General features: G+C 43.1%; 1 protein-coding gene and 1 long non-coding RNA gene across 4 annotated transcripts in view; one reads left to right on the forward strand and one right to left on the reverse strand.

Moving 5' to 3' along the window:
* Window positions 1-3,846, reverse strand: part of LOC134547898 (uncharacterized) — a 34,064-nt gene extending 30,218 nt beyond the window's left edge. The window contains exons 1-2 of the long non-coding RNA XR_010079644.1: window positions 3,757-3,846; window positions 1,893-1,945 (exon numbers count right to left, since the gene is read on the reverse strand). This is a non-coding gene — a long non-coding RNA (uncharacterized LOC134547898). The remainder of the gene's footprint in view (window positions 1-1,892; window positions 1,946-3,756) is intronic.
* A 4,405-nt stretch (window positions 3,847-8,251) lies between these two features.
* The window catches only part of DHRS12 (dehydrogenase/reductase 12), a 29,241-nt gene continuing 18,024 nt past the window's right edge, over window positions 8,252-19,468 (forward strand). Inside the window, exons 1-5 of one of the 3 annotated variants that reach the window (XM_063392037.1) lie at window positions 8,252-8,596; window positions 9,148-9,311; window positions 11,785-11,867; window positions 18,247-18,339; window positions 19,145-19,226. In XM_063392037.1, coding sequence (XP_063248107.1) covers window positions 8,541-8,596; window positions 9,148-9,311; window positions 11,785-11,867; window positions 18,247-18,339; window positions 19,145-19,226 — 478 coding nt within the window. In that variant the 5' untranslated portion in view covers window positions 8,252-8,540. The remainder of the gene's footprint in view (window positions 8,597-9,147; window positions 9,312-11,784; window positions 11,868-18,246; window positions 18,340-19,144; window positions 19,227-19,468) is intronic. The other 2 variants (XM_063392038.1, XM_063392039.1) reach the window with 2 other exon arrangements.

The raw sequence follows: 19,468 nt of genomic DNA on the forward strand, positions 1-19,468 counted from the left end.
CTCAGTTGAAAATTATACTCAGTTGATAATGCAAAAGAAATTTAAAAGAAAGTAGCTCCACCCACAGGGCTCCACTACAAACTTCCCTGTTCTTGCAAAATATGCCTCGAATCATTCTTAATCACCAGGAATTAAGGACTAATATTCCTGATTTAAGTCTGCATTGATTCCAGTGACCTCACAGCACGTGATGATGTCCTCCTATTGGAGCAAGTAAGAGGAGATTTTAGTTCAGCCCAAAGGAGAAGAGATGTAAGGTGACATTGCCTTGTGTTCGCTGTGTGCTTTTGAGAGCATGGTTATGGCAGCTCAGCAGATGTGCAATGATTTGCCAAACTTCAGCCACACAACAGTAAACCTGAAGCCTATGCCTCATTCACAGGAGGCTAAGACTGACTGATTCTCTACAGTCTGACATGGAGGATTAATTCTTCAGATATGAGAACCCAGTGCATCCACATTCCACCTGGGAAAGTGCTGCCAAGTCACTGTGCTAGTGTCCAGTTGGTACGAACACAAAATTATAGAGGTGGTATGAATGAGGAAAAACACATTTGTGAAATATTCTGAAGTTATAAGAGAAAACAAAACACTTTGCTACAACCAAGAGAGAAAAATTCTGCATTGATAGTATTTACTTTTACCTTGTGTACATCAATATGCTATGGCACATACAAGTGAGAATATCAACACCTCCAAAACTGTTGGAGCCATCAATTCTGTGCCCAAAGGGATCTATGCACATCTTCTGCACTTTCAACAGACTGGAATCTTGCAGGACTGGAGCAGGGACACCTGGTTTGAGCATGTGGTTAGATACACCAGAGTCACAGTGACTCTTCTGACCCACCAGCAGCTGCATGGTTTCTCTCAAGTTGCCCCAGTAGCTAAATGAAGCACTCAAACCTAAATGAAGGAACTGAAGAAACTTTCTCTCATTTAGGGGCAATGAATATGCTATGAACATATACATGGGCCACAGCACCTTAACTTGCAAGCAGCAGCATTTGGAACTGCCTCAAACTAATGGTGTCCCAGACAAATGCCCAGTCCCTGCTCCAGAAGTAGGCGTGGCTCCTCAGCAAGGAATTAAATCATTACAGCCCAAAGGTCAAGCAGCTGAAAATACAGTCTACACCTTAAACTGTTTAATTTGAATTTTGCCACTAGACTAAAATTACAAATTGAAAATGTTCATTTTCTTCCCACAGTAATATAAATGTCTACTGAAAACCTGAACAAAATATACCCTTAAGCTAATTATTATGTACTCAATGTTGACTACAATGCAGGAAACCAGCTCTGTTTCAGTTAAATCATCTCCCCTTCTTGAGAAAGAAAGGTCTATTTCCAGTATTTAAAGGAAAAACATATACATTATTTCAATGGATTAGATAGTCTGCTCACTGCTAGTTGTGAGTACGACAGAAATCTAATATTATGAAGACCCAAAGCCAATTCTGTATGCACACACTGACTCTATACACATACATAAAAGTGCACTGTCAGGAGCCATGAAATAAATTACACTTAGTACAGTTTATTGCCCACAGTATATTTGTCCTCCCACTACTCCACCTTCTTTAGCAATAGGCATAAGATTCCAAAGCTCTAGAGAGAAGCTTTCCACAGCTATTTTAGAAGAAGCAGACAGACAAGCAAGCCTTCAGTCCAAATGCTGAACACAGACAGCTCCTACCTGCTGGCCCAAAGGAAAGAGAAAAGAAGAGCATCAGACATATCACAGACCTTATCTTCTCAGGACTGGAAATCGACACTGTGCTGTCAGTGAAGATGATTTCTCTCACAGAGCACTTGCTCTGAGCTTTATGAGGTCCCAAGACATCAGACTTTAAAACTACAAGGTAACTGTGTAGAAAAAAAAAACAAACCTGGAATAGCTTCTTCTTCTTTATGCCAAGAGCTGTTTCAAATGTCCCAGATCCTGAAATAGGAATGGTTGGTGTAAAGGATCCTAAATGCTTTGACTTTACAGGGAAAGGGCTACAAAGATTAAAATGATGATAACTCATATATATTGTACAACATTTTAAACTAGACCAGTTTTTGTAAGTTTTCTTGAATCTTTTCTCAGATAATTAATCTTCTCCAAATTATAGCTGATAGGGACTTTGCATCACAACAAGGACCCTTGCATGTTCTAAATATAACACAGAAAGGATTGTTACATCAGGACTGCAATTTTAAAGTGTTGCTTGTTGGCATAGGTTTCTTCAGCTTTCTGATCACTGCTGGAGTAGATGCAAGTCCCACAGGTATTAGCCATAGGAGGAAACAGAAAACGCTTTTAGAAAATATAGTACTTGAGGGAAAATAAAAAAGGCTGGCAAATGCCATCTGATATTGCATAGTACAATGAAACTGCTGAAAAGAACAATGTTATATTGCAAGATTTCTGAACAAATTGTATGAAATTCTGAGAAATCATGTATATGTGTTTGTAACACTGAATTTCTACCAAATGTCTCATTTGAATAAAAATGAGTGTAAGTGCATAAGCCTATGTGACTGCAGTCTAAAAATTAAGGTACTTTACCAGTCATGATAATTTTAATCAAGCCTGCTGCAATTTCACTGAGATGAATAGTTATATCAGAGACTGATTTCGCCCACAGATTTGAATCTCAGCCATACTGACTCTTCTGTATGATTAGTAATACTCAAGCAAAGGAAGAACCCATGATTCCTTTCCCCATGCTGCAGTAAGCAGCTCAAATGTGAGAGATGCAAACTGTGGGCCTGCAAATCAACCTACAAGAAATATTTTATTCACAAGGTCCTCTTGATGCCCAGGAGAGTTAGGTACCTGCATGTGGAAGGGAGCCTACAAAAAAGATGGAGAGGGACTTTTTACAAGAGTAAGTAGTGACAGGAGAATGAGGAATGGCTTCAAACTGAAAGAGAGGTTTAGGTTAGAAAACAGGGAAAAATTCCTTAGTGTAAGAGTAGTCAGGCACTGGCACAGGTTGCCCAGAGAAGTTGTGGGTGCCCCATCCCTGGAGGTGTTTAAGGACAAGTTGTATGGTAAAACCTGGTCTAGTGAAACGTGTCCCTGCCCACACCAGGGGGGTTTGAACTACATGATCTTTAATGTCCTTTTCAATTATATATTATGGATTTGATTCTCAGTCCTTTTGAAAAAAAATAGCCTTTCAGTGTAATATGAAATGACTATACAGGTTACAAACAGTGCAGAAAAAAAATCCACTATTCACTGTTATTCACGAGCTGCTACAGACAACACCTTTTTATTATCACTTTTTACTTTTGTACTGCTATTCTACTTCTGCATGGATTTCACAATAGTATTTCATAACAAATACTATTTATTTTCAGAATGCATCAAAACCAAAGAGTTGCTTCAGTATTTTTTCTGAACTTGGGTTTTTTTAAAAACTTGTCCAGGTGAAATAAGACTTTAAGTACACACGTCTGGTGATTATTTGCATGGGAAGGTTTGGCTCCACAGCTTAGCATGGATAAATTTCACTGATCTCTGCAGGTTTTGTTACAACAGCACAGGAACTGCTTGAAGACACAAAACTTCAGACTAGTCCTTTGGCATTTGCACAAAAAAGCAACCATGTAAGCAGGTGTGTGTGTTCCTCTGCTTGTAGATACCTCCTGGAGGATACATTCTACTAGATAATATCTGCAATTTGGTAACAACTGGGCTGGAATAAAATGCTAATAAGCAGTAAGATTTGCAGAAGAATAAAGTGTATCAGGACTCACCTGAGCCAATAAGCCTGTAAGCATTCCTGTCCAAAAGCTGGTAGTAAGAACAGCAAGACACAGTAGAAGAACAGTAAGAAGAAAAACAGGTAGCTGAAGAAAATGTTAGTAGCAATAAATAACTGCATTACTGCCACAGCCTAGCAACCAACATGTATGCATGCATTCAAGTATGTTTACTGTAAGGACACGAAGAATTTTTCAGTCAAGGGAATCACAAAAATGTCTTTTACTGACTAAAAAAAATTATTTTCTTGGATGCATATCAACTATAACTTTTTGTTTTATTATTTTTAAAATATCCTAAGCCATCTTATTATTTATAAAACAATTATTTACACCTCAGCTTGCACAAATTACTTGATATATAGGAGATTAACTAAGCAGCAGGATGGCTCTCAGCCAATTCTTTCCACTTTGGGAGGACACTAAGCAGTCCCTCTCTTCTCCAGGACATGTCTAACCCTGGGAAGCCCTGCAGGCCCCTGAGACCAGGGCTCTCAGCAGTTAATAAAGCAAACCTATACTTCTGATAAAGCAAAGCATGAGAGTCCTTTTACTGGCCCCTGAGCAATGAGTGATAGATCTGATGACATACTGCCACTCTTGTTCCTCAATAATAAAAGGCTATTTGGTCTGACTCTTCACTGGAAACAACACTGCTGATGACAGCAGCTGGCAAACTTGCTGATGAATTGGGTACACAACAAAGAAAACACCCTACTGTTCACAAAAACACAACACAGGTCAGAACTTCAACCCCTCCCTGCATTCAGGATGAGCAGCTTTTGCTTCTCTCACCCTGCTACTACCATAAACTTCAGACATGTCCCTGAGACCTCATGGATTTTAGATTCCTCTTCAACCAGTCATGAAACCCTCTGCTTCATCCAGACAATAGGACAAGTGTCTACTGCCTCTCCCCCAGCTGCTGACAGCTCTTGATTGCTATTACACTGACTGGGGCTGTGCAAGCTCCTAAAGCAGAGTTTTCAAGTGTTCTACATCCAGAGCTGTGGCCAGCGTGGTAAAAACAGGGTTGGGAGCAGCTCCCACAGCAGTGGCTTGCACACAGTTGCCACTTCCTTCGGAAACCTAGTCCCAGTTATAGATGCTGAGCTTTCCTGCAAACCTGGCCCTTAAAGCCTGTGCCTGTTGCCACTGCAATCAGTGGGAACTGCATCAGTTCTGATTGATTTAATGGGGGCAGGCACAGAGACTTAATTAGAAAATTAGTAACTGCAAGGAAAGGAGGGAATGCACAACAGCCTACCAGATCTCTGGAAGGAAGCAAGCAAAGGAGCCAGTTGTCCGCAAGACCAAGATCTTAGCCTCTCACAAAAAAAAAAAAAAAAAAAAAAAAAAAAAAAAAAAAAAAAAAAAAAAAAGTGGGCAAAACGGCCTTGAAGTTGTTTTAAACATCTTGTAAAATATATAATTGCTTTTCAGCTCTTGAGTACTCCACTTTTAGATTTGTCCTCTGGGAAGAAAATATGAAACACGCTGAAATGCACAGCCCTTAACAGCAACCAGCATTTTCAACTTTCCTTTTTGCTGGAAGTAATTAAAACTTTGTTTAAAACTCCTTGCTATTTGACAGGTACAAAGACAGATCAAGTCTAAGGTGTGTTTTTCATGTTAGCCCAGCTGAGTGCCAGAGAGGTATTTTTCACCAGTTCTTGTGTTTTAAGAAAATTGAGATTCTCAACTCATTACTCCATGAAAAATCCTAATGTCTGGAGACTCACAGCCACAACACTCCAGAATTTTTATGTGCTTGGAGGATTACCTGCAGTCACGGAGGGCTTGTATAACAGACTTGGGGGCTATCTGTACACTGGTAAATGCACGCTCCAGAATGCAGGACCACCAGTGCCAAGGCTGTGCAGCGTTAACCCTGGTGTACCCTCACCTGTAGTGTTTGGGAACAAACTGCCCTTTGAGCAAACTATTGCCCTGATGATATCTGAGCTTGTTTTGGAAAGAAGTATCTGCTTAATACCTACTGTGACCTGGGCATCAACAATCATTTCCTATGGGCAATAAGTGGATCAGGGCCTGGGAATATGCAATGGAGTATTTGATTGCATAGATATAGGCTAAGAATTAACTTGGATATGTTTTATAAGGGGTAAACACTGAGTTGTGTTTATTAGCCTGGGTGAAGCCATTTTGTTCTGTGCTCAAATAAGGGAAATATTAGGAGCTCAAGAGACTCTGGCTCTCTCACTTTCAGCTATATATGACACAAATATACCAGTTTCTGGCTGTGATAGGGGTCTGAGATGTAGGATGCCAATCCATGAGAAGAATTGTTTGTCGAAAAACATCCCTCATGTTCAGAGAAGTGTCCTGTTGGAGTTAATTGCTAAGCTACTAGCAGTCCAGAAAGAAAGCAGAAGCTATAACTTTTCGAATTTCCAAAGCTCTAGAATAGGTTCTAATTCAGCTAACAAGATGTATCACCTTAGAATTCAGTATAGAAGGCAAGATATGGGGTCAAAACCTTTGAAGTGGGCAGAAATTTTGCCTGTGAGAATACTGAGATGTAGGCCCTTCATTAGCAGCACCCAGCCCTTGCAACAGTTCATCTTGCCTTTCTCTTGCACAACCCTTCATCACCGTGCTGGCTGGGTAAGCAGAGAGCACTTACACAATCTCTGCGGCCTCCTGCCTCTGGAACAATAGTACAGAAGCAAAACACCACAGGGGATGAAATGAGGCAACAGAAACATCTAGGTGGTGCTGGGACAGCGTGCAACAGCTCGCTTTTGATGTGAAGGTTGGACTGTATGATCTTGGAGGTCGCTCCCAGCCTTCAGGATTGATTCTGTGAAGCTGCTCAGACAGACAGAGTGCTGTGACAGTTCATTCCTGGGTGCAAGCCTAGCCCCTCAGTACAGAAAAAGCAAGTGTTTCTAAGCAGAAATCTCACAGCTGAATGTGCTCTGGGATTGGTGTAACCTGGCAAGGGCATCATTTCTGGGCACTTACAAAATCTCCTTAAAATGCCATTTGTTAAAAGGGTACAGCTAACATCACAGTAGGGGCACTGCAGTATTTATATAATATTCTCTGAGAAAATTGTGTATCTATCAGGATGACACTGGTAGCCAACATTACATTCAAACACCTTCTGTAATCTCTATATGAGTAATACGCCATAATTGCCATTACTGCTTAACCCCCAAAATATTATGAGCTGCTCTCATTCTCTGCCTGCCATAATCTCTTTTTGTGTCTGACTCATGGACAGCTTCTGCCAGGCATGCTCACATTGGTTAGCACCTCAGGGCTGCAGCATCCAGCATCATGCTCATCCAAATGGTTCAGCCTGTGAGGAATTCTCTGTATCTGCATGCACCCCATTTACTTTCAGAGGCTGGCAGACTGCAGGGATGAACTTCCCAATTTATGAGAACACAGGGTGAAACTACAAACACATCAGAGCCATCATCCCATTTTGCTTGTACTAAGCCATAATCATAGTTCTCAAGAAATAAATAGGATAAACACAGAAATGACAAGGGAGTAAAGCACAATCTGTCTTACTGTATTTACATTTTTAATAGTCTTTCAATTGTTTTAAGAACAAGCATTTTTAGATTTCATGAAAAGGTACAACATGTAGCTGGATGGCCTCTGCATGGAAGAAAATATCACTGTAAAATGTGTCTCTTTCCCCTCTGGGAACTGTTACTTCACAGGCAATGTACAGTACAAGCAGGAAGGGCACAGTTCAAAATGTGTAACTTCGTGTTGGGAGGTGCCTTTTGTATGAGCCTAATACTCACACATCGTGCTGGGAAAGTGGAAGACCTTAGTACAAGGCCTTTGCCAGAGCAAAGAGATTTAGAGATTTAGAAACAGAAGTATCAGGCTATAATACAGAATCAAAAAAGAGAGACTATTCCCATTTCTCCACTATCTGGGCTATTGAAATTAGGTAACTTAAGCTGTTGAAAACTTAGACAGGGTTCCCAAAGGAGCTTCTTTGTATGTGGTGCTGAATACCCCATAAAATACATTCATATATGCAACTTGCACACTGAACTTTCTAAGCATAGACCTTTTGTATAATTAAAAGTATAATTATACCTATAATGACAATTTCCTTACAGCTAGCATGGACTGTCCAGATGTGCAACTCCAAGTGCTTCTCTTGGGCTTCACAGGTCCAAAGAGCGTAAAATTGAAAACATTTTGCATTTCACTCTCCTTACATGTACCCTTTCCTTACTGGAATACTTCGCTCTACCGGTAGGTGTTTAATGGATTTGTTATTAAAATGCTACTTCATGTGCAGGACGTCATTTTCTGTGTTTCTCTGGGAGCAGAGACGGGCAGAGGACGCAGGCCTAGCTCCTGTAGCGCTGCTCCCCGTTCCCAAAACACAACACCCTGTTTGCTGTGCCGGCTCGGCTGGCAACAGCATCCGCCCCAAGCTGCAGCCCTGGGAAATTCCCCATTCATCTGCCACCACCTTCGCCAGGCACAGCCGCCTGCAGCGAGGTAGGGGCTGGCTACAACTATCTTTCGTGGCTAATGAAGAAGGGGAGAAAACAGAAAGGATAAAAAGAACCGGCCCACGGACGGCTGCTGAGGAGGGAGGCGGCACCACTACCCGCAGTGCCACCCTCGCTGCGCTGCCTCCGGCGCGGCCGGGCCGGGCCCAGCGGGGCCGCCCCTCAGCCCTTCCTAACGCGGCAGGGCTGGCCGGGCGCCTTATGTAAGGGCAGAGGCGGGGCCGGCACAGCTGCGGGGGCGGCGGCGGCAGCAGCGCCATGTCCTGGTACCGCAACACGGTGTGGTTCGTGAAGGGGCTGCGGGAGTACACGAGGTACGGGCGGCGGCCGCCCGGGGCCCGGGAGGAGGCGTGGGGCGGGCGCAGCGCCCGGGCCGGGCGTTCCTGTCTGCCCGCGGCGCTTACCCGCGGCCAGGCCGTGGTGGTTTGGTAATGGTGTGGGCGGCTGCCAGGTTCCAGCCCCGCTCGGTGAGGCCCTGGGGCTCCGGCCGGGCCGCCCCCCGAGGGCCGAGGCCAGGGCTGCGTGTCTCGGGGCCAAACGCCACCGCGGGTTGTCGCTTTCATTGCAAAGCACTGGAACGGCCTGCCCGGGGAAGTGATGCGGACACCATCCCTGGAAGTGATGAAACATCTCGATACGGCACTTGAGGAAGTGAACGTGGTGGTGGTGGTGGGTTGGTGGTTGGACTTGATGATCTTAAAGACTTTTTCTCAGCCTTAATGATTCTACGATACATTGCTGATCGCAGTGTCCCTGGTATTTGTGGGTACGGAGAGTAAACAGGGCAATCACTGGCTGCTGAACTCTAAGGGGAAAGTGCTTTTCCACCCACATGTGTGTTTATTTTGGAAGGGCTCTCCTCCAGTTTCTCACAGGTGTCTCATGGTTTGTTCAGAGGTGGTTACGAGTCTGCTTCCAAGCGCTTCAACCCGGCTGATGTGGAGGTGGATGTGGCTGGAAGATCCTTCCTGGTCACTGGTGCAAACAGTGGCATTGGCAAGGCCACGGCCAAGGAGATAGCGAGGAGAGGTGAGCAGGGCGACCATGGAGCTCCCAGGAGGATGAGAAGGATGGAAGGAGGCGGGTTTGGCCTTCCAGCACCTACACACAAACACAAATCCCTGGGATGTGGGGTCATTTCAAGGGCTCTTGGTCTGGGTTAGAGGTTTAAGCACAATCAGGGCAGTGAACTGGGATAAGGAAACCCAGTTAGCAGAGAGGATCTGCAAATTGTTTTTCAAGTGCATGTTTACCAGAACTATCTGTGTTATAGTGGCATCTATGGATGTTGGTGATGGATCAGTGTCTGTTTAAGGCTAATTCAGTACAAGTAGCAGCCTGACTGAGTTTGAACTGAGGAATCTGCAAACGTATGGGAGAACATTAAAAGAAAAAACAAGATGGCTATTCTTGATCTTAATGATAATATCCTGGAGTTCGTGTCCTTTGACTGGTTACATGTAATTATTTTTTTATGTTGTTCTCTTTACTCAAGGACATGGTATGAGCTGGGCCTAGCTGCTGCTGAAGGATAAACCTAATCCCTTACACAGTTGACAAAATAATTCCTGTTGTGCAAGAGCGATAGGAGTTCTGGCACGTGGAATGAAAGGGAGGAGCTTGTGGCTCTTTTCTTTCTTTGTGTGCTTAGGTTTCGTAACTGTCTTATGAAGGAAAGTGGCAACTCGGTTAAATGAAACTAATTCAAAACTGTTAGCATCAAAGAGTCTTTGGGTTAAAGATCTGTATCTGTGCCACCATGTGATTGATTACAGGTTCCTACTACTGCTATTGTATATAATTACTTTATGTAAGTATTACTTTATCAGGTGACTGTTTTGCTCACAAATGGATATCTCTACCAGGTTTTGCAAGATGGAAAGCTGGCTGGATCTGTATGGGATTTGATCACCATGTTTAGCAGAACAACCTTGGGCTCAGACTGCATGTCTGATATGTTGTATGGGCATTGCTGGTCATAAAAAGTTAAAGTGATTCCCTGGTCCCATCCTTGAATATCTCACTTTGAAACTCAGTGTTAGCTGTTGGGGCTCAGGCTTCTAGTTGAATCTCTTCAAGTATGCCATGAGAAGAAAATAAGGAATTTCAACTCAGCAGAAGAATAATCAAGCTGTGTTGGCTTTGCCTTCAAGCACTTGGGTAGTTCTAAATAACAATGATCTTGCTGACAATTTCTGTAGTCCGAGTTCAGCTTTTCTCTGAATTGGTGTCTTATGGATATTTGGATTTCGGCTTTCCCCTGTTTTGTGAACTGCACTTCCAGCTTGAAACAGTCTTCTTCCAACTACTTTGACTATTCCCATGTGTTAAGTTCAAATAGTTTCAATCTTTACCAAAGAACATATATTTCAATTCTTTCCTAGCGTATCAGTCACGCCTAAAGCTCCCCCCTGTCCTGGTGCTCAGTGGAAAAACCTCTCTTGTAGACGAAAGGTTTCATTGTCAGACCCCAGACGGGGCTGTGCAGTGTGTGACTGTATCATCCCGAGGTAGACTTGGTGTTTTGCATTTGGGTTCTGGGCACTAAAACTGTGACCTGACACAGTTGTTGTTTCTATTGGGGATTAATTCCTTGAGCTTTCCAGAAGTGGACTACTAGCAATCCCTAAAACACCTTTAAAACCAGGCAAAAGTAAAGAGTATGAGTATTCCTATGACTGAAATTAACACATGATTTTAACAATCAGAGAATATGAAGAAAAAAAAATTGCTTAGCTGTACCTTAGTCTTGTGTTTGAAGGCTTTCTTTAATATGGCTAAGTGATGAAACTGTGTTAAGTGTCCAGGTCTCTGAGAAGAGCCTTGCCTTGTGTCTTCCTTTCATGGAAAAATTGGTTGGAAAAGACCTCTAGAGGTCACCTTGTCCAGCATCTCACTTGAAGCAGGACTATTGGCAACGGTACATCAAACTAGTCATTGCTGTCTCTGATACTCATAAGGGTGCAAATTATGCATCCTCTTGAGAAAGCCTGGTCTGTGGAGAAGACTACTGCAAATTATGTTTCTGATGAAAAATAATTCAGATGACTTGAACCTTCCAAGCTGCAATTGAGACCGTAGTCCTTGTCATATCTCCCACTGCTGAGAATTCTGATATCTGGTACTTTTATTTCCTTTACACAGAGTAATTCTAGTCACTTGAGTTGTTTAAGCCCTTTACTGACCTTCCTAAGGCATATATGAAAAAAACATCTATGATACAGATGCCTTAGCTTCTATTTCCCATTTAGCTCTGGTATTTCACCCACTAAACATGATGTACAGACTTGACAGAAATGGTTTGAGCACAGTACTTAGTGCAGTGGCCTTGTCCATACACATAGCCTTGTGTGATACCCCTGCCTGCCTTCACAGGAACCAGAGCAGAAATACTCCAGCTTTTTTCTTATATCCAGTATCTCATCTAATTAAAATGCTGATGTGGCCCCCAAATGCAGTAAGTAATTAATTATCAAATGCTTTTCTTGTTGCAATCCACCAGGTGGCACGGTTCATCTGGTTTGCCGAAATAAGGAACGGGCTGAAGTTGCCAAGGAAGAAATAGTGACAGAAACGGGCAATCAGGTGAGTTGTTTTTTAGTCTTTTGTTTACTCTTAGAAAGGTTGATAATATTAAAGACCCCAGAGGCCTTGGAATACTCTTCCAACATCTTGCTGTTATGTTTTTAATAGTATTTTCATACAGACATGGAAACATCTAGCAGTTTATAATTCAAATGATTTGAAGTGATTAAATTCAAACCATTTGAGTCACCTAACTTCATTAGGTGATATATTCTGTGATTAGTAACATCAGCAGCAGCACGCTGTTTTATTTAATGTTTGTTGTTGATTTGCTTTTTGATGTCCTACTTACTATTCCTAACTACATGGCTGAGGCTTTTAAAAGTTAATGCATTGCAACACTCTTACAACAACAGTTATGAGTCTACAGCATTGGAGCTGAAGGTTTTATGTGTCTGAATAACATGCTCTTGATTTGCTAAGGTTGGCTGCTCTGTAAAGTCCTGTGTGTGGTCCTAATTCTGTGCTCTACATGCCTTTTCATTTACTCTTCATGAAATGCTTCTTCCTTCCCTCTTTGCCTCTGTTACACATTCTTTTTGTTTCTGTATACATTACTCTACAGTACACCCCTCTATCTGTCACTGTTGCTTTTGTTAATTGTTCAGGAGGGTGTGCTCATGGAGAAGTTCACTAGTCATTATCTTTCTGTCTTCCTGCCTTGGGTTTGTCTGGAATAGAGTTAATTTTCTTTCTAGCTGTTCCACTGGTGCTATGCTTTGGATCTGTGACCAAACCAGTGTTGACAACCCGCGTTTTAGTTACTGCTGAGCAATGCTCACACAGTATCTAAGCCTGTTCTCATTCTCACACTGCCCCACCAAGTGAGCAGGCTGGGGTGCACAAGAAGATGCGAGAGGTCACACTGGGACAGCTCGGCTGACCAAAGGGACACCCCAGACCATACGACATTTTGCTCAGCAGTAGAGGCTGGGAGGAAGAAGGAGTAAAAGGGGGCATTCACAGATATGGTGTTTGGCTTTCCAAATCACTGTTGCATGGGATGAAGTTCTGCTTTCCTGGGGATCACTAGGTGCCTGCCTGACAATGGGAAGTAGTGAATTAATTCCTTGTTTTACTTAGTTTGCACACTCAGTTTTTGCTTCACTTATTAATGTCTTTATCTCAGCTAGCAAGTTTTGCCTGTTTTGTCATTGTGATTATCTCCCCACTCCCACTGGGAGTGGAGTGTGTGAGTAAATAGGGTTGTGTGGGGCTGAACTACCTACCAGGGTTAACTTACAGCATTTGGATGGAGACTTGTCTTCATTTTAAATAATGACTTGTCTCTTGTACACAGTATTTTGATTCCAGTAATAGTTTTTCATGTGGATCAAAATTTCTGAAGACTTATGGTTAGAGATGTCATATTGACTAAATCTGCTCTTTGATTTCAGCTCCCTAGTGTGACACAACCAGCATTAAGAACATCTTCAGTTCTTTAATGGGGGTGAATTAGATCAGTCCTTATGTAGGAATAAATACTTTCAGCTGTCTATAGCTGTATAGTCCCATGGCTGTAGTAAGGCTGGTGATTATCTGTGTTACCTCCTTCTACAACTGCAGTCAGGCTGCCTGGGAAGAGAGGTGAGTTTGACCTCAGAAGGTTCCTTCATGTTCTGTTTTCTGTCACCTGGTGAAAAAAGCTTGAGTCAAATAATATTCTTCCTCTAAAGGCAGCATAATTACTGCATTCCCACTTTTTGGTAGGCTGCAGACCTGTAATTTCTGTAGTCATGAGAGTGTGAGGGAACTGCAGAACTTGTGGCCCAGGGGACAGGGCACTTGGGCAGAGAGCAGCTCGCAGTGAAGTGTTAGATGAGCTGTACAAGAGGCCCTGTGGGACGTGTGACTGCTCTGGGAAGAGCATTTTAATAAGGAGCCCTCAAGAACATCCTTCTTTATAAGTGCTCATTCAGAAGCAATCCAGAGAGATAATAAAATGCTTTATCTGCAACTTGACAAGCTGTATCCAGCTGAACTTGCTCTTCCTGATAATTTGGATGGAGATGCTGTTGTAGTACACACCAAAGATTTTTTCCATCTTCCACAGTACATGCTGGAGTGCAGTGCTGAAATGGAGTTATTTGGCAGTCACCTGCCCCTAGATCTGGGGAGCTGGAAAGTTCTCCTAATCTGTTAAAATAGATCAAGTCGTGGAGATTAGGTTTACTTTGAAAATGATTTTGCTACCATTGAGGACTTTTATAGGGAACAGGCCTGAATATCCCTTTCCTGAGTCAATGTGACAGGCTTCAGCAGATAAGTGTTGATTTAGATCTTTTTCAGTCTCTGAAATCCCTTGTAATACTGAACATCTGCCCAAAAGACTTCACCTCTTGTGTACTAGTAGGTAATGGCATAAGTTTGAAAAGTAGAAAGTTTTAAAGAGGAATCCAGCAGAACAGTGTCAAATTTTTGGTCAGAAATTATTCACGAAATGGATATGGTTGGAAGGGATTGGAAAGATGACAGTGGGTCAGCTGGTCCAATCTCCTTGATCAAACAGGGCCAACCTAGAGCACATTATTACAGTGAGAAAATTCTGACCCGAACTCAGCTAAGGAGCTGAAATCAAATGGCTAGAGAGAAAGTCATGTGCTTTTTATCTTCAGAGAAGTAGAATTGCAGGCAGGGAATAATGCCATATCATTTCTTCAGCTTTTTCACTTTTCTCATTTGCTTGTATAATGAGTATTAAAAGAAACAACTTGGAAAGAGAGGAGGCCCTTTAATGATTATTTGTTGTTTTGCAAGAGAACACATCCTCTGCATAATTATTTTAGAACTGCCTTTTCCTGGCATACGCCATAGGACTATCTGTGGTGTGTCTTTGAGACAAAGTGCTGTCTAGGAGAAGAGTAGGAGTAGATGTGCCTTTCTATGCTGCTAAATGCCGCTGTGCTTGTACTATGTAGCATGCAAAGAGCAAAAGGTTTTTGATGTTTTGGAGGGAGGAATTCTACCTTTAGTGGTTTAGATAATGATAATTTTGCTCTATGTCAAGCCTTCTTTTTTTTCTTTCCTCTTTCTGTTGCATCCACATTGCTGGCCATAGTATTGCAAAACATTGCAAGAATGTTGTGACATAGAGTGGACTGACAAGGGTTTAGGAGTTAATGCAACAGCATGCAAGGGCATGCAGAAGGCACCCGGCACTCTTAGCTGGAGTGGGTGCAGTGATGCTCCTGAAAGCGTGCTTTACCACCCTGGCTGGAGCAACTGTGCCTGGCACATGGGACACTAGCCCAGGCAGAGCTCCAGAGGGATAATGTGGCAGATGTTGGGTTGCAGGGAGTGACTGGTACTTTTCCCTGAGCCTGGGGCAGCACATGATGGTGGCTTCATCTGTTGGGTTTTGCTGTCCTCAGAGCTGCCAGGTGATGCGACAGCAGGAGATGAGCAGGTTGCAGAACCATAGGGAATAGAAACAGGAGATTGACAGGGTCTCTGCAGAGAGTAGAGCACATTGCATGGAAGGAGGGATGGCTGGAAGCTGCATTTGAATAAGTGGTGTATAGAGACTTCTAAGATGGGGAGAATGGGAATGCTGGCAACAGAAGGCAGCTCCTTCTCTGCCTGCAGATGTGCATTTATGGGATAGGTATAGTGCCATGGTAACAGATGAGGAAGAGCAAGCTCTGTCAGGGGAGGTGTTGGAGACAGATGATCCTGAACAGTTTTTGACAGTGGGAGGAAGTCGTGGGTGATGATGGCTGAAGGCTCCTTCCTGTGGGGGATGGAGGCGCCCGTCTGCAGTCTTGGCTGGATGATTTGAGAGGTTTGTCACTTGCTGGGGAATCAGATGTGAGTATTGCAGAGAGTCTGCTGAGGCTGATCTGGACCTTGGCCTAATGCCTCTTGTTGCCCAACCACATAGGCACCATTGTGAGGGGTGGCCTGGAGTTCATCAAGAGTGTTTACGGAGAGTCAAGGGCATGGAAGCCTCAGCAGTGGCCTCCTAAATCCATACAGTGAAAGGAAGGGCTTGGGTAGGAGCATATGTGCCCTGCAGGTCAACACCTTGAATGTTCAGCTGGTGTCACTTTGGCCTTAGCCTTTGTGGGCTCTTGGACCTTCTCTGTTAAATGAGCTTTGCTGAGCAGTAATGACAAATTAGAGCAAGAGTGTCTTTGCCAACAGATTTGCTAAGCCTGGTGAGGAGGTTTTAAAGTGGTTCCATTGGTTTGTAGTGACCAAACCCAGAAGAGGAGTAGAGTCATGGGAACAGTGAGTATGTGTCTAGGGGACAGCAAAATGGAGGCAGCTCTCACAGTTTCCATGAGAAAGCAGCATGTCTGGGAGCCCATTGCAGATGCCTGTTCATGAGTACACATAGCATAAGAAACAGGAATCCATGCATGACTGCAGAGCTGTGATCTCACTGCGATTAGACAGAAACAGTTGGCATGACTAGAGTGCTGGAGTGGATGTATACCCCTGCTCATTGTACTGGTTTTGGCTGGTGTAGGGTTAATTTTCTTCACAGTGGCTGGTATGGGTCTGTGTTTCAGATTTATGATGAACACAGGATTAATAGAGATGCTTTTGCAGTTGCTGAACAGGGCTTACATAGAGCCAAGGCGTTTTCTACCTTTTGTACTGCCTCACTGGAGAGCAGGTTGGGGTTGCACGGGGGGTTGCGAGGACGCACAGCCAGGACAGATTGACTGGCTGACCAGAGGGATATTTCAGACCATGTGACATCATGCTCAGTATATGAAGCTGGGGGAAAGAAAAAGAAATGGGGTGATGTTTGGGGTGGTGGCTTCCCAAGTGACTATTATGTGTGACTGTTATGCCTTGCTCTCTTGGAGATGGCTGAATGCCTGCCCATAGGAGGCAGTCAGTTAATTCCTTGTAAAAAGCCTAAAGCCTAATTCCCAGGCAGTTTCCCATCCAAGTACTAACCAGGCCCAACCCTGATTAGTTTCTGAGGTCAGACAAGATTGGCTGTTCTCAGGGTGGTATGCTCATAGGCTTGGGATTTTTTGCTTTTGTGTGTGGCTTTTGCTTTCCCTATTAATCTCAGCACCAGTTCTCTCTCTATCTGTTAGCCTTGTGATTCTCTCTCTGATCCCCTTGGTGAGGTGACTCTGCCTGTGGACAAGAGGAGAGCAGTGATCTCCTTAACTTTGACAAGGCCTTTTACATGGTTTGCCATGATATCCTTGTAGCCAGTTTGGATAGATGTGGTTTGAACTGGTAGATGAAAAGGTGGGTGGAAAACTGTCCAGAACATGTGGCTTCAAAAGTAGCAACAGTACAGAGCTGATCTCTTAATGATTTTTAGTGGCATCCTGCCTGAGTCAATAAAGGGGCAAAACCTGATGACATCTGTGAGAGCACGGGTGACAGAATGAAGTGTAGTCTTTGTCTAGCTGGCCAGAAAGCAGATGGCAGAATGGGACCTGGGAATGACAAGTTGTCCCTCTGTGGGCAGTGTCCTGGGGCAAGGGAGGCCAACCATACCCCAGGCTGTATGAACATGAGTCTAGCCAGCATGCTGAGGGAAGTGCATCTTCCTCTCTGTTAAGCCTTTGTGAAACCACAGCAGGAGTCCTGTGCCTGGCTTTGAACTCCCCAGTATGAGGGAGTCATCACTGTCCTGGAGTGATCCAGCAGAGTGTGACTACGGAGATGGGACGTGTGATGTACGAAGTGACTCTGAAGGCTGATTTTGCTCAATGTTGAGAAGGCTGAGATGGGTCTTGCTGTACTCTACAGCCATGTGATGGGAGTGTGTAGGGAAGGCACTACCATGCTTGGAAGTCTGCAGTGGGAAGACAAGAGGCAGCTGACACAGACTGGAACAGGGACAAAATTCTACCTCACTGCTACAGACAGTAGGAAAAATATTTTCACTGTGAGGATGATCAAATGCTGAAGGCTCGGAGCAGGGGGCTCAGACAGACTGGTGAATCTCCATGTTTGCCAAGCAGCCTCCAGAGGTCTCTTCCAATCTAGATTATTCTCTAATGCTGTGACCTTGGGCATTTACTCAGAAAGTTCAGCCAAATAGAAAGCTGCTAAATAGTTTAAACTGAAATTTTGCAAGCTTTGCAATATTTTTCTAGTTTTCTGCTATGCCTGACTGTCTGTCACATATATTTATCTAAGTAGGACTCTCTCTTAACAACTTTGGCATTAAAAATCTGTGTCTCAGAAGCAGCAATCCCCTGCTGCTTCTGAAACAGCAGGGAAACATGTTTTAAGGCCTGAAGTTAAATTTTGCAGTTGTGCTTATTAACATGTATTAATTATGTTCTGTAGACAATAGTTTTTTCATACCACTTAAAAACCTTTTCATCTAGACAGGCCTTCACAGGGTTTCTCTTCACTTTGCCTGTTGATTGTGACTTAGTTTCTTTTCCTTTAGAATATCTTCTTGCACATTGTGGATCTATCTAATCCCAAGGAAATATGGAAGTTTGCTGAAAAATTCCAAAATGAACACAAATTAAATGTGTTGGTAAGTTTCTGTACTTCAGTCATGTGTGTCTGTCTTGGGAGTGTGTAGCCAATGTATTTGGAGGACAGGTCATGTAGACTTGACAGTTTGGCCCACAGTTCTCTCCTTAATTTTCTCTAAATGCTTTTTTATTTTTTCAGGAGGCTCCAGGGTTTGCTTGCTCTTGTCCCTTCTCAGTTAACACAGATGTCCTACAAAAAAAGAGAAAAGCCATAATTTTATAGCTGCATCTTTGGAGACACCATACATCTTCTCTTTGACTTTCATTACTAATAATATTGTCCTTCTTAAAGCTAGACCTTCTGAAAGATTAAACTTTTGCAAAAAGTCCAATGACTAAAACAGAGCCAGGGAGGGAGGAAACAGTTCATCATCATGGTTGGCAAGGGGCTCAGTACAGTTCCCCCTTTATTTAGCAGTGAAAATTTGCTGTACTACAGCTGAGACACCTGGAGCAGCTCCTTTGGTGCTTACTAGATGAGGAACATCTGATAAAAATGGGGAAATAACATTTTAGGAGTGGCAGTGAACACACAGGAAGGTGTGTAGTGGCAAATCTTTTTTTGAGGTGGGAAAGAAAAGTCTGAGATCCTTCTGGAAGGTAAGGCAGAGAAACAAATGTGTCAGAGACTAGGCTAGCTGCACACAGCTTGCAATCATGTTTTATTGAACAAATAAAAGCTACCATGTGTAGCTTTGTTTTACAGTGTCAGAAAACAGCAAATTAACATAGACTGCTCATATGTGTGGATTTCCTTGTAGATATTTGTGTAGATTGTTTTTGTTTAAAGGAGTTGTTTTACAGATCAACAATGCGGGATGTATGGTGAATAACAGAGAGTTAACTGAAGATGGACTTGAAAAAAACTTTGCAACAAACACTTTGGGTGAGTATTGAAGGTTTAGTTCTGGAACATACTTTGCTTACGGAAGTGTGTTTTTATAGCTGGGTTCATGAGGTATGTATTCCTGCTCGGAGAGGGATCATAGCATTACTGTGCCAGGGAAGGAGCCAGGAAGGAAGAGAAGCAATGTTACAGCTTGTCTGGAGTGTCATTTTTTAATTTCTCCATTTTTCAGTTGTTCTGATACCAGCATCTTTATTTATCATAGCGGAAGTGGAAAATTG

This window comes from Prinia subflava, chromosome 3 (assembly GCF_021018805.1).
Source record: "Prinia subflava isolate CZ2003 ecotype Zambia chromosome 3, Cam_Psub_1.2, whole genome shotgun sequence".
In the NCBI taxonomy this organism is placed as follows: domain Eukaryota; kingdom Metazoa; phylum Chordata; class Aves; order Passeriformes; family Cisticolidae; genus Prinia; species Prinia subflava.